This window comes from Panthera leo, chromosome A2 (genome assembly GCF_018350215.1).
Source record: "Panthera leo isolate Ple1 chromosome A2, P.leo_Ple1_pat1.1, whole genome shotgun sequence".
Taxonomy (NCBI): Eukaryota; Metazoa; Chordata; class Mammalia; order Carnivora; family Felidae; genus Panthera; species Panthera leo.
In genome coordinates this window covers 18,322,223-18,335,936 of record NC_056680.1, presented here as the reverse complement: position 1 = coordinate 18,335,936, position 13,714 = coordinate 18,322,223, and the positions used below count along the sequence as shown (strand labels likewise).

At 54.0% G+C, this 13,714-nt stretch overlaps 3 protein-coding genes across 6 annotated transcripts; 2 read left to right on the top strand and 1 right to left on the bottom strand.

The window, feature by feature from the left end:
- Positions 1–70: 70 nt before the first annotated feature.
- On the top strand, positions 71–4,267 carry NICN1 (nicolin 1). 3 transcript variants are annotated; one of them, XM_042929363.1, is made up of 6 exons: positions 71–294; positions 1,482–1,652; positions 1,910–2,023; positions 2,474–2,545; positions 2,886–2,990; positions 3,064–4,267. In XM_042929363.1, exons 1-6 carry the CDS (start codon positions 163–165, stop codon positions 3,103–3,105), a joined length of 636 nt encoding a protein of 211 aa, XP_042785297.1. In that variant the 5' UTR covers positions 71–162; the 3' UTR covers positions 3,106–4,267. The 3 variants fall into 3 exon arrangements, with proteins under 3 accessions (XP_042785297.1, XP_042785298.1, XP_042785296.1); XM_042929364.1 differs by having other exon boundaries at positions 1,476–1,652; XM_042929362.1 differs by having other exon boundaries at positions 73–294; positions 1,476–1,652; positions 1,913–2,023.
- An 86-nt stretch (positions 4,268–4,353) lies between these two features.
- On the top strand, positions 4,354–9,138 carry AMT (aminomethyltransferase). Its single transcript, XM_042929361.1, has 9 exons — positions 4,354–4,995; positions 5,098–5,265; positions 5,797–5,877; positions 6,793–6,924; positions 7,323–7,401; positions 7,705–7,850; positions 7,935–8,115; positions 8,423–8,578; positions 8,677–9,138. The coding sequence occupies exons 1-9, from the start codon at positions 4,906–4,908 to the stop codon at positions 8,853–8,855; spliced, it is 1,212 nt and encodes a 403-aa protein (XP_042785295.1). The 5' UTR covers positions 4,354–4,905; the 3' UTR covers positions 8,856–9,138.
- A 1,021-nt stretch (positions 9,139–10,159) lies between these two features.
- On the bottom strand, positions 10,160–13,643 carry TCTA (T cell leukemia translocation altered). Of its 2 annotated transcripts, none has more exons than XM_042929359.1 (3): positions 13,050–13,643; positions 12,671–12,773; positions 10,160–11,543 (listed from the first exon to the last, which is right to left on the bottom strand). In XM_042929359.1, exons 1-3 carry the CDS (start codon positions 13,270–13,272, stop codon positions 11,501–11,503), a joined length of 369 nt encoding a protein of 122 aa, XP_042785293.1. In that variant the 5' UTR covers positions 13,273–13,643; the 3' UTR covers positions 10,160–11,500. The 2 variants fall into 2 exon arrangements, with proteins under 2 accessions (XP_042785293.1, XP_042785294.1); XM_042929360.1 differs by having other exon boundaries at positions 12,671–12,725.
- Positions 13,644–13,714: the final 71 nt, after the last annotated feature.

Here is a 13,714-nt window from a genome sequence, read left to right as displayed (position 1 = left end):
CTTCCGACTCCCTGCAGGCCCAGAGCATCTGTAATTGGCTGGGCTGGCCCAGCGCGAGTCTTTCCGGGAGTTGTAGTTCTTGGGACTCGGCTGGGGACGCCGGGAAGGCCAGTGGACCAAGGCCAGGAGCGGCAGTCGGGTTTGGTTGCGGCTGTTGACACCATGTCCCGCGTGTCGGTGCCCTGCCATGTGAAAGGCACCGTGGCCCTGCAGGTGGGCGACGTGCGAACCTCCCAAGGCCGGCCTGGTGTGCTGGTCATCGATGTCACCTTCCCCAGCGTCGCGCCCTTCGAGGTGAGCAAGCCCCGTGGGCGCGACCGGGGCTCCTGGGCGGGGCTGACCCGGGAACTAGGGCGTGTCCTGGGTATTTAATCTTTCACAGAAAGCCTCTGCAGTGTTCTTGCCCTTGTGAGCCAGTTAACCATTTACTTATTCCTTCAGTTAACACATATTTACTAGAATGCAGCGTTCTGACCTGTTCTCTTCAACATCTCTGCCCCGTATCCAGGACAGGGCTGGTGTAGAAGTGCCAAGATAGTAGGGTGATGCTGGTAATACAATTGTGAGCCAAGGAGAGGTGAGAGGTCATTTTGTTCCTGGCTACTGGGCTAGGGATCATTAGGCAATGAGTTACCTCAAAACCTGCCTCCTGCCCATTCTTACAGTCCCTGCTTGCCAGGTCAGATTCAGCTCATTCCTCATCAGGATCATCCTAATGGCTCCAGGTTCCAATCTCCAGTTGCCTGTCCAGTCCACATCTACTGACAGAGTGACTAACACGACAAGACCTCAGCACAGAGGACAAAGTCCACTTTCTAGTGGCCTGAGTCTGCACCCTGTGTCTGCACCCTGCCTGCCTCTTGACCCCATGCACTTTGTCCTATAAGTGTGTGGTGATCTTTCAAGCTGTTTCTTGCTATAAGCTAGGAAACTTCACTAAATGGACCAACTCTGTAAATCTTGATTCAGTAGACCTAGGGTGGAGCCTATTCATCTATATTAAAACAAAAACAAAACAAACAAAAAACTTATTTGGGTGATTCTGATGAGTGTCCAATGATGAGAATTCCCGGTGCCGGGCTGAATCACTGCCATTTCAGAGGTAGGCCAGGTTTCTCACCCCTTGGTGCCCCTTTGCATATGTTACTTTTACATTGTCTATCTTTCCTGGTTCACTTGATGAACTCCTTCAGGCCTCATCTTCAGGCCGTGTTTCCTGCCTCCTCTAGAGTTAGGGTTCTGACCTGGCAGCATCTTAGACTTGTGACAAGATCTGCAGTCATGGTTTATTTGTATGACCTGCTCATTTAGACTATGAGCTCTTCTAGGGAAGTGAAATTGGCTTTGGGCCCCAGTGGATGCTTGCTGAAGTTGTTAGATTGGTAGTAGAGTACATTCCTAAGGGGAGGAGATGGTATGTTTGAGCCTCTCAGGCCCTGGGTCTGATTTGTCATGGTGGGTTGTGTGTGCTCTAGTTACAGGAGATCATGTTTAAGAATTACTACACAGCCTTTTTGAGCATTCGTGTTCGCCAGCACACCTCACCGCACACACCGGCCAAGTGGGTGACCTGCCTGCGGGACTACTGCCTCATGCCTGACCCACACAGTGAGGACGGAGCCCAAGAATATGTATCACTGTTCAAGCACCAGGTCAGCTGGGACTCAGCATGACTAGGGGAGTCCAGATGAGGGCTCACAGGGGGTCTGGGGATTGGGCCAGGATACCAGGAAGGAAGAGGGGAGGCGAGGTTGGCCTGGGCTTGTGCCTTGGAGGGATTACCATTCTTTCCTTCTCAAAGGTCTGGGGAGGCAGCATCTTCATTCACTGCTGGTTGGGAGGCTCTTGGGCAGTGAGCTAGGGCCTTGCTGGGTCCTTTTGTGTGTGTGTGTGTGTGTATGTATGTCAGATGCTGTGTGACATGGCCAGAGTACTGGAGCTGCGCCTGATTCTGCGACAGCCATCACCACTGTGGCTGTCTTTCACAGTGGAAGAACTGCAGATTTACCAGCAGGGATCAAAGGTAAGTGACCAGCTCAGAGCTGTTGGGTTGGCCCTTTCCCAGGGAGGCTCTTAGCTATGGCTAGGGATGTTGGGTATGGGGCTGGAAGTGGATGGTAAGACTCAGAAGGAGGCCTTCATGGAAATTAGTCAGGTGGGAATGCTGGAAGTTCATGGCGAGAGTTGAAGCCATGTTCTCATATCCTCTGACCTTTGAGGTCACCTGCCTCTCTCAGAGCTTGAGACTTTAGGGTCTGGGAGATACTTTTGTTCCTTGTGTTCCTGGGGCCTCCTGCATAGCAGAAGAACTTAGGTAGTCTGAATGCCCCCTTGGACTTTTGTGGACCCCTGAACAGGGTTTTCTCAGCGTCTGAGGCTCAGGTGCCCTTCTCTCTGTTCTGAGGACCTTGGAATATGGTCCTAGGGCTCTCCCACTCTGCCTCCTTCAGAGAAGTATGCCTTTGCTTTGCAGAGCCCCTCCATGACCTTCCCCAAGTGGCTCTCCCACCCAGTGCCTTGTGAGCAGCCTGCTCCCCTCATTGAGGTAAGCCCTCATCCTGGGTAAAAACCATGTGTGAATAGCCCCTGTGTCCAGCACAGGAGGCCCCACCTAGGCCTCTTTCTGAAAAAATCTGGGACTGGACCCAGGGCCCTTGGTTCACTTTGTGCCATCTTCCTCAGGGGTGGTCCATGGGATTTGAGGCATCTCTGAGTGGGGCTGGGCTGCCTACTGTAGATCAGGCCCTAACCTCACGTGTTACCAGTTATCTGGGAATGTTACTGGTCTTAGTTTGAGGGCCCTGTAGCCCAACTTGGCCTCTCTGGAGCTTTAAGGGCAGTGCTGGGGACGGACCCATGGCCACTGACCCCTCCTTCTGGAGCAGGGTCTCCCAGACCCCAGCAGGGTATCCTCCGAGGTGCAGCAGATGTGGGCGCTGACAGAGATGATCCGGGCCAGTCACACCTCTACAAGGATCGGCCGCTTTGATGTGAGTGATCGCTTCCCCCTGCTTGGCTCCCGTTGCCCTGAGCTGGTCAGATTGATGGTGTTTTGTGTTTCAGGTGGATGGCTGTTATGACCTGAACTTGCTTTCCTACACTTGAACCATGGCTCTTAGCCAAGATGTTGGCCTTCCATGCCCACCCAGACCTGGTTTAGGCCACCAGAGGCTGAAGTGCTTTCCCTGTGCATTACAAGTGTTGCCTGCATGCCCACTGTGTCTGGGCCACGTTCACAGATTCAAGATTCTTGGGGGCTAAACTGAGTTGCTTCAGCATGAGTTCTCAGCAGGGATGTACTCTGTCCTCATCTGACTGCAACCTGAAACTCCTTTTCCTACCCTGAAAACATTCCAGTTCTGTTTACTAAGAATCCCCTTCTGCCAACATGCACACTCCAGTCTTCTGCCTGCTCCTTCACCCTGAATGCAGTGCACTGGGGTGACCTACTAAAACCTGCTCTATCATTGGAAGGCTGCTGTAGCCATGGCAGTCATGTAGTCTGGAAGCTCAAGGAAAAAACAGGAGCCCACGTCTTCCTTCTGCGCCCCCTAGTGGTCTTCTTTCTTATGCCCAGAAGAAGAAATTTCCTGTCCTAACTCCTGCTGTCTGCCTAGGGAGTGAAGCTGGGGATTTGGGCAGCCTGAATCCCTTGGTCCCAGAGCTGGCTCCTGGATGTGTGTTCAAATGGGCCTGCCCATCCAGCCTGGGCAGTGTCTCTGGCAAGACTGGTGTCTAATGAGTTCTGGGACCTTTTTGCCTAAAGCACACCCTGTCCCTTCTCCCAGCTTCCCCCTTCAAGAATCATGCTAAGTGTGATGAAAGACCAACCTTGGTAGGGTGTGGGTCCAGGTGGGCATTTGCACTGGTGTCTTTCAAGAGGCTGAGGTCTGCTATAACCCCAGGCCTGCTGCTGAATAAGGCAGGCTACTCTTATGAGAAAATCTACCTTTTGTTTTTTCCTGGCTTTGCTCCAGGGCATTATGCTGCAGCAACACTGCAATATGTGTTAGACCTGGAAAATTGGAAGTTTGTGTGGCTCAACAGCTTTCTGGAGGCAGGTCAGCTACCTTTTGGTGGCTACCTTCTGCTCTTAACTATTACAGTTCTTGCAGGTGTTATCTTTGCCTGTGGGGTCATTTATTTAGCCTCATTTAGCTTTTGCTAAGAGGGTAATGACCACAGTCCTGTGCTCCGGGAGTAGCAGCCTTCAGAGAGAGAGAGAGAGGGGAGAGAGAGAGAGAGAGAGAGAGAGAGAGAGAGAAAGTATAGGAGGAGGTCCTTGAGGGGGTGGCAGGGACTGTGCTTCATTCATGGCTGTGTCTCCAGTACCCAGCACAGGGCCTAGTGTGCAGCAAGATCAATAAATACTTGTGAAATGCATGACTGCTGGCTGCCTGTGTCCTCCCAGTGGGAGAGCTGGAGACCCTCACTAGAGGCCAGTTTACTGATGTGCTCAGCCTGCCAGGCTGGCTCCACCTTCCTGCGTGCTCCCCCCCCCCCACTTCCCCTCCCCCATGTGACCTTGCACTCCGGGTGTCCTGAATGTGCAATTCAGGCCTTCCAGCCCTTTATGGAACTTTGGCCTTTTGGAGGCTGGGCTGTCATCAAGGGGAGGTCTAGCCCCTGGCTCTGACTCCAAGCAGTTTAACTGGTTTGGACCGCCTAATCTGCCCAGAAAGATCAGCTGGAAGCACCTGGGGCTGTTTCCCTACAGAAAGGAGTCACTGCACTCTGCTCTAAAGCCCCGCCTGCCCTTAGGGCTGCCTGCCTTTTGGGCTGCCCGCCCCTTCTGATCCCCTTTATGGGAGAGAGACCTGTCCAAGCAGAGCCTGGACTACATCTCCCAGCGTGCCTGGCAGAGTGGTGGCCTCTGTGTGCCGGCTGCACCATTTGCGGGCAACAATGCAGCGGGCAGTAAGCATGGTGGCCCATCTGGGCTTGCGTCTGCAGGCGCTCCCGTCGGACCTGGGCCGTCCACTCAGTTGTGCACAGGTGGGATAGAGGGTACTGGGGCATGGGGCCAATTTTGGAGGGGCGGGAAGGGTGGGGGGTTGAGGCCGGGACCCTGGTAGCCCTGAACCCAGCCACCCGCAGGACGTGCTCCGCAGGACACCACTCTATGATTTCCACCTGGCTCATGGCGGGAAGATGGTGGCGTTTGCAGGCTGGAGTCTGCCTGTGCAGTACCGGGACAGTCACGTTGCCTCACACCTGCACACACGCCGGCACTGCTCACTCTTTGATGTGTCCCACATGCTGCAGGTGAGCCAGGGAAGCATACTTGCTGCCAGGTCAGGGCTTCCTCCCCTTCCACAGTGGTGTAGCTTTTGGCTTTGTTGGGAGGTGGATTCCAAGGGCTGCCCTTGCAGAAGTGGAGGTCTCAGGTGTTGGAGACTATAGCCCAGGAAATTAACTCAGAGGATCTCTTGATTGTCTCCTCTTTAATCTCTTCAGCCTACTCCCTCTTAGTAGCATGACTTTATGTCCTGGGTTTCCCAGGGCTGGCGCCCATTCTCATCAACTGTCCTGGGTGTTGGTTTGGAAAAGAGCATATTTCATGATGGTGCTGGGCCCTTTCAAGTTTCCTAAACAACTCCATTGCACCCCCTCCTGTGTTGGTGGATGTGGGGGAACCAGAAGGTGGGGATCTGCCATCCGCAGAACCAAAAGACTGCTCAGGCACTTAGGCTGCATTGGGCTGTACTGTGGATGGCAGGGAGGATGCCTCCTTGTCCAGTGGCTTTCCTGATTGCAGCGATTACTGTGGTCTGAGGTTTTGGATCTTTTTCCCAGACCAAGATACTTGGTTGTGACCGGGTGAAGCTGATGGAGAGTCTAGTGGTTGGAGATATTGCAGAGCTAAGGCCAAACCAGGTGGGTCCCTCTTATTTTGCTAAATGGGTGTTCTTAGTCATGAGCCAGCAAATGGGGGGAGGGGTGGAAGGACAGCAATGTTCAGATACAGCTTCTCAGGGCTTGCAGTCTTGGGGCATGGGGTCCCTGTGTCATGTCTGGACATCTAGTTATCTGCAGGGGAGGGGGGGCTATTCCATCCTTACCACATCAGGCTGGAAGGCTAGAAACCCAGGTTTATGTCCTGTTCTGTGATTTTCCATGCTGCCAAAACCCTTGAAATTCAAAGGCAGTCCATTAAACCAACAGCCTCATTATCACCAAGAGCTTGTTAGGGAATACACTGTCAGGCGCTGCTCTAGACCTGCTGAATCGGAACTTGCATTTTAACATGATCCCCAGGTGATTCATATGACCTCTCAACCTCAGACTGTCCATCCAGTGGGGAGGATGTGAGGCCAGGCTCACAGTATTTTGGAGTATTGCTGTGGAGCTCATGGGATCATCAAGATGCACTTTGAAGTTTCCATCTTGGGGTTTGGGGAATGGACTGAGTTGTCCCAGGTCTGGGTGGGATAAAGCAGCAAGTCCTAGGTGTCATGGATTAAGTGTGAGGTGGGGCTCTCAGTACTGAGTGGGGAGGGGTACAGAAGCCCCACCAGATCAGGGAGGTCTCCCAAGGTGGGAAGGGGTGAAAACTTTCTTAGTGCATGAGGATCAAAAACCCTGGGATTGGACAGGGTCCTGGACTCACCTAGCTTTGTTCCTCCTCCCCTTCCAGCCCTGCACATGAGGCTTCTTGTTCAGGAATTTGTGACAGCTGAGTGGCCCGGGGGGGGGGGGGGGGGGGGGGGGGGGGGGGGGGGGGGGGGGGGGGGGCGGGGGCATTGTCTGACTCCTGGATCTGGAGGCAAAGATGCTCCATTTTGGCACTAGGGGACGCTGTCACTGTTTACCAATGAGGCTGGAGGCATCTTAGATGACTTGATCGTGACCAGCACCTCTGAGGGGTACCTGTATGTGGTGTCCAACGCTGGCTGCTGGGACAAGGACTTGGCCCTCATGCAGGTACAGCCCTTCTGTGTTCTAGGTACCCTATGTTCCTTGTTCACAGAACAGGACAGACCCAGCAGGGACAAAGGGCTCAGACAATGGCTTTTTGAGTGAGTGAACAGCAGGCCAGAGTGGGTCCTGCCTGGAGAATGCCAGGTTTCAGTGATGGGGTAGTAGGGGAGGTAAAACTGACCCTGGCTCCCAAGTGAGCATCCTCTGGTTAAGGTAAAAGCTGGAGCCTGATGTTAGCGCTGGCAGACCTGGCCTTGGGTCATCCATACCACTTAGTTATGTGACTTTGTCAGATGGGAACTGGCCTATTCTGCCCAGCTCTTCAGCCAGCTGTCAGCCCACAGTAAGTGCTCAGTAAGTGGTCCCAGAAGCTGATGTGGTGTTTCTGTCTTTCCTTTCAGGGCAAGGTCAGGGAGCTTCAGAACATGGGCAGTGATGTGAGCTTGGAAGTGGTGGATAATGGCTTGCTAGCCCTGCAAGGTGAGCAGGCCAGGCTAGGGTTGGAGCTGACCTTTGCCTCCTGGCTTTTCAACTACTAAGCACAGAAGGCCTATCAGGAGGAAAGTGTACATGGTGTGACATTTGTGTGCCATAATTCTGTTTGGTATTAATGTCCTCCCTCTACCTGCCATAAGGCTCCATGGGCTGTGGGCAAGAGCACCTTCTCCCACCTGCAGAATAGCACTTGCTCAGGGCTTATTCTGGTCCCTGAGTAAGGGCTGTGGTCCAGCTTTGAGAGGAAACTAGGACCTGGACAATTGGTCACGGTCTCCCTGGGCCTAGGCCCCACTGCGGCCCAGGTATTGCAGGCCGGCGTGGCAGATGACCTAAGAAAATTGCCCTTCATGACCAGTGCTGTGATGGAAGTGTTTGGCGTGTCTGGCTGCCGTGTGACCCGCTGTGGCTACACAGGAGAGGATGGTGTGGAGGTATGTGAAAAAGTAGGTGTAGGATGGTGCAGGACACAGGATTCTGGAGCCAGCTGCCCACCTGCTCTCTGGTGTTCCATGCAGATCTCGGTGCCAGCTGCAGGGGCAGTCCACCTGGCAACAGCTCTGCTGGAAAACCCAGAGGTGAAGCTGGCAGGGCTGGCGGCCCGGGACAGCCTACGCCTGGAGGCAGGCCTCTGCCTGTATGGGAGTGACATTGATGAACACACCACACCTGTGGAAGGCAGCCTCAGTTGGACATTGGGTGAGCTGGGCCAGCACTCAGAATCCTGAAGGCTACAGTGGCCAGCCTATGACTGCTCCCAAGGCTGTGTAGCCACTGTGGCTTTGCCCATTAGATCCTCAGCAGGCTGAGGTGGGCAGCATAATCTTCAAGACCTGGGGACAAGAGGTGGGTGGCTGACTGCATTGCAGGGGAGGAATGGAGTTTGGGGGTCCCTGAGCAAAGGGACCTCACTGCTGGATGGATTTTACTTGGGGTCCTTGTAACTAGGACCTCCTATGGCCAAGGGTTTTACGGACTGTGGCTTAAGCGTGGTGTCATGCTTCAGGGAAGCGCCGCCGAACTGCCATGGACTTCCCTGGAGCGTCGGTCATTCTTCCTCAGCTGAAGGGCAAAGTGCAGCGGAGACGTGTAGGGTTAATGTGCGAGGGGGCACCTATGCGGGCACACAGCCCCATCCTGAATATGGAGGGCACCATGATTGGTAGGTGGACCAGGGAAGTTGGAGAGCCCTTGTCCCTTCCCTAGGAGGGTGGGCATTGGACTGGTAAGGTGGTGCTGACATGGCTTCTTCTCACACAGGTACTGTTACCAGTGGCTGCCCCTCTCCCTGCCTGAAGAAGAATGTGGCCATGGGTTATGTGCCCTGTGAGTATAGTCGGCCAGGTACCCCGCTGTTGGTAGAGGTGCGGCGGAAGCAGCAAATGGCTGTGGTCAGCAAGATGCCCTTTGTGACTACAAATTACTATACCCTCAAGTGAGGGTGGATTGGGTCAGGGCCCTTCCCATCCAGGAGCCTGGACCTGGAGGGCATTCTACAAGAGTTAGGAAGCTAAGGCTGAATACTCTGGGGTAGGTGGCTAGGGTGGAGGATGTTTCTGATTTTCTGGTGTGTGTGGGGGGCAAACCACCTATTCTCTCTCTCATGTGCCTCTCCTCTTGGAGAGGTACACTTCTTGAAAGACCCCATTTCTGGGGCGCCTGGGTGGCTCAGTTGGTTAAGCGTCCGACTTCGGCTCAGGTCACAATCTCACTGTCTGTGAGTTCGAGCCCCGAGTCGGGCTCTGTGCTGACTGCTCAGAGCCTGGAGCCTGTTTCAGATTCTGTGTCTCCCTCTCTCTCTGACCCTCCCCCGTTCATGCTCTGTCTCTCTCTGTCTCAAAAATAAATAAACGTTAAAAAAAAATTAAAAAAAAAAAAAAGACCCCATTTCCGAGCAATAGATCAGTTCATGCAATGTCAGCTTGTGCTCCCATTGACCCCATTCTTGTCTGCTGGAGGGCTATGGGAAGCACTAGTTCTGGCTTCTCTCCCTTCCACTCTGCCAGGTGCTGGCTGTGGAACAGAGGCTTACATTTAGGGAGGAGGTAAAGCCTGCCCAACCTACCTCATCATGGTTTCTCACACTGCAAAGGGGTTATTATTACCTTGGGTAGTGCTGCCTCTCCCTGGGCAGGAATGATTCCTGACTCACAAAGGCTTGGCCCTGTAGGGCCATTGTGCCTGTGTAAACTTGGGAAAGCTGAGGGGACACAGACTCACTCTTCCACATTCCCAAGTTATCCCAGCCTGCTGCTTAGTAGCAAACCATGCCAGGCTCACCATCTGTTCTGAGCCCCAGGGCTGTTGTAGAGCACACTGGGCCTCCTCCTGGACCTGCCTTACCCTGGGCTGACCTTTGCCCCTGGGGCCCATTACTGGACTCCACTGACTTCCAACAAAACATTAAGCGAGCTTCCTTTCTTCTTGCTTGCCAGAGTTTCTAGCTTCATTGTCCTTTGTCCACATGATTGCTGGGGTGCCAGCCTAATGCCTCCTTGCCTGGCCTCTGAGGCAGGCTTAGAGTGGATTCTCCTTGAGAGGGCCAGGTCTATAAAAACTAGTGAGGATAGTGCCCCCTCCCTATTGGGCACCCACCACTGCTCCTCCAGGGAGCTGGTGTCATTTCTCCACCTCTGCAAGTCATTGCATTCTGGGCGCTGAGGGGCAGTAGCACCAAGTGTTCCCTTTCCAGTTTTCCCTGTGCATGCACACCCTTGTCCTATCTGAATAACCACACAACTGATGCACTTCCAAGTTTAATAAGCCACATCCTCAGCTAAACCTGGGGTGAAATGTGAGACCCTCATTCTATGTGTGGTGGTGTCAGTGGGTAGGCCTGAGGCTGCAAAACCATCATCCTACCAGTCAGAAGATACCTCCAAAGTAGATACATGTACACGAATTCAGTGTAGTCCTACTTCCAGTGTGTTTCTGCTGCAAAGGTGGCCGAGCCAAAGGCTGCCAGATGGATAGAGGAAGCAGGCAGCGGGATATTGAGGTAGCTGGTGGTCCAGCAGAAACAAGTATAGAAATACAACCTTCAGGAAGGGAGGCAGTTCTAGGGTCATGCTGCTTTCAGAAACTGGCATGTGCCTCCCACACCTTTGGAAGCTCCCCTGGCCCACTGTGTAAGTGGCAGGCCTGCCTAGCCTGTGGTTCTTCCCGGCTGTTGAGGGAGGGTTCTTGGGGGCTGAGATGGTGCTAGTGGGGACGAGCTGAGCCTGTGGCCTCTTAGGATGAAGCTCTCGTGGTTCCGGGTCAAGATGGGAAGTGATGAAGTGGCAGAGCCACTCAGCGCTAACTGCTTAGTACCTCTCTGTGAGGGGACAGGGTACAACCCCATGGGCACTTAGAGCGGTGGGGGTGGAAGGTCACCCTTGGGGCTTAGCGTCTTTCAGGCACCCAACCTCCCAACAAGGATTGAGAAGAGTATAAATGAGTTAATATTCAGGAAAAGACAATTTCCACAGCCTGACTCACACCTGAAAAGCTCGGGATGGGCTAGGAAGTGGGTGTTTGGTGCCTCCACGTCCAGGTAGTGCCAGCGCCCCTTGCCTTACACTTGAATGGCCAGCTAAGTAACCATAGAGTATAAGGCCATGTCTAGGCCAGTCTTTCCTGGCTCCCTGCCAACAAAGCAAAAACAAATTCAAGAGCTTAGGAGAAAACAGACTTCCCTTACAAATCCCAGAGCTGGTCAACCTCAAGTTTCTTCTCAAGGAAATTTCTATGGGGTCACATCCCAGGGGATCGGAAGGGGGACAGGAAAAAGCCAAGGCAGAAAATGGACTGTTGGCCTCCCCAACCCAGAGGCTCCTCCTGAGCTGACCCCTGAGAGAGGAGGAACATGTCTTCTCTCCTTAAGGCACCCAGATCTGGGTAGAGGCAAACTTTACTGGCCCAATGCCTGGAGCTGCTGGAGGCAAGGCCAAGAGCAGTGGAGGGCCAGGTCTTCAAGCACTGGGGTACTCCCTGCCCCCAACCCCTCCCCCCATGCAGTCTCTGGGGTCTGGGCAGCAGCAGAACCCAGTGTGGGAACCAGCAGACCCGGTGATGTCCCTGGAGATCCCTCTGCTGCCTTCCCTTATTCTCTGTGGGTTTTGAGAGGTTCATTTGCTGTTGTTTCCCTAAAAGTGATGGAAAAGAGAAAAGGATTATTCCACAGGCAGCACAACAGTCCATGAGATTGGCTCTCTCTAGCCCTGTAGGGGCTGAGGTGGGCTCAGTAAAGCCACACTACAATCTATATCTCTGTACTAAGTTCCCACAGCCCACACTGGGTCCCTCACCTTTCCCCTGAAGACACATTTTTCCTCCTGGTTCCTCACCTTATGGTATTCCTATCCTTCCCCAAGTTGCTCAGGACCTGGACAGTGGCAGGCCTCCTAACTGGCCTCTTGCCTTCTCTATTGGACCCCTTTTCTTGCCATGAAACAGGCAGTTATAAAGACAAATTAGATCAGGCCATAGCCTTCCTGAGTCCTTCAATAGCTTCCTGAAATTTGGCATAGGGTATTGTGGGTCCCTCCAATGCCTTCATGTTTGAGCTCCAGTGTCACAGCTTTGTCTATCCTTCCAATATGACACCCTTGTTCTTGCCCTGGGCCTTATTCTATCAATTTTCTTTGCCTGGTACACTTAATCACTCCCTAGCCTTTGCCATTAGCTTAGGTGTCTGTTTTGCGAGAAAACTCTTGACTACCCTTGCCCCCACACCGCTGCCCTTCCCTTTTATTATTTTTTTGTTGCCCTCCCTTTTAAATCTCTGGCTCCCCCTATAAACAGGGCCTGGGTTGTCCTTGTTCTCTGGACCTAGTTGCCCCCCCCCCCCCCCCCACCACACCACACCCCTCATATAGAAGGAGCTCAGAAATTAGTTGAATGAATACTCTGATTAGTGAGTAGATGCTTTACAGATGAGGAGGCTGGCCTGATGCGGCCAGTAAGTGCAGTAAGGACATAGGCTCCTGCCTTTCTAACTGAAGGGCTTGCAGTAGAGTGGAACCCAACAGACTTGCCAGCTCATCTCTGAAACTGTGACAATAGCCCCACAGGCAGCATGCTGAACAGCATATTGGTGGGCTGTTCAGAAATTAGAGTCTGAGCTCCAGTTGAAGACCTTGGGGCTTGCTGTAAAGACCACTAAACTAGTGGACTTCTACCCTGAGAACTTCCTGCCCCCATCCCTGTTATCAGCACAGGCCTATCCTCTGCCTGCCAAGCATGGGGTTGTGATGGGCACAGATTTACTCACCACGAAGTGAAATGCGTGGAGCCATCAGGTGTGGATCCGTTCTGGCCGCCCAGACCTGGGGGCAGGAACACATCCAGAGCTGCAGCAGGCTGGGGGTGGGGATCTGAGCAGGTATCAGCCCAGGTCAGGTTTGAGGCCAGTGGCGGTGTTTGGTGAAGAGTCTCGTGGGGGCCCTAAAGGGACTAGTGGTATTGTCTGATTGAGGTTCAAAGGAAGTTAAAATGTGATGGGTGGACCGGGGTTTCTGGCATGAAATGGTATGTTGGCATGGATTAGGGTGCAGAGTTAAGCTGTGATGAGGCCCTTAGGGGATCAGTGGTAGTCTAGGGGGTTCTGGGGAGCCCAATGATGGAGTCCAGTGGGGGGTGGGGAGCCTCACCTGGGCGGTGATACAGCCCTGTCACCGTGCTCCCGTAGAACCCCCACGCCAGCTGGATGCCCAGGAGACTTAACACCAACCAGAGTAGCAGCAGCTTGAAGAGGGTCACGCGCATGTCCTGCGCCTCCCACTCCCGCAGGAACTCGCTGCCCAGGGTGCCCAGCGCGCCCAACACCGTGGTCGGAAGAGCCTGCAAGGACTGCCCAGACCAAGGCTCCGCCATGACTGGCCCATACCCCACCCGGGGGACTGTCACCGTAGTTCCGACTGCGCAGGCGTCTGGTCTTCCGGGGCCAGGGCCGTTAGTGCGCACGCGTAAAACTAGGCAAGGCTAGGCTACTTCGCTTGCGCGAAGAGTTGGCAGTTTAGGGAGGAGTATTAAAACCACGCACGCGCACCCTGCCCCACCCTGCTTACTTAAAGGATGAGTGAGTCGTGAAGCATAAAATAGCAACCAGGTCTTTTATAGCCCTGGAGTTCCCGTGATGCCCCACGCGGCTGCAGTGATTGGTTAAGCGCCTTGCCTTTAGGGCGTGGACGCGCTCCTGAGCAATCGTAGCTGAGCTGTGAGTGCGCGCGCGTGCGCGGGGCCGAGACTGGGGCTGGCTCGAGCCCGCTGGCACACGGGAGCGCGCACGTCGCTCCCCGCCCTCCCGCCGCCGACC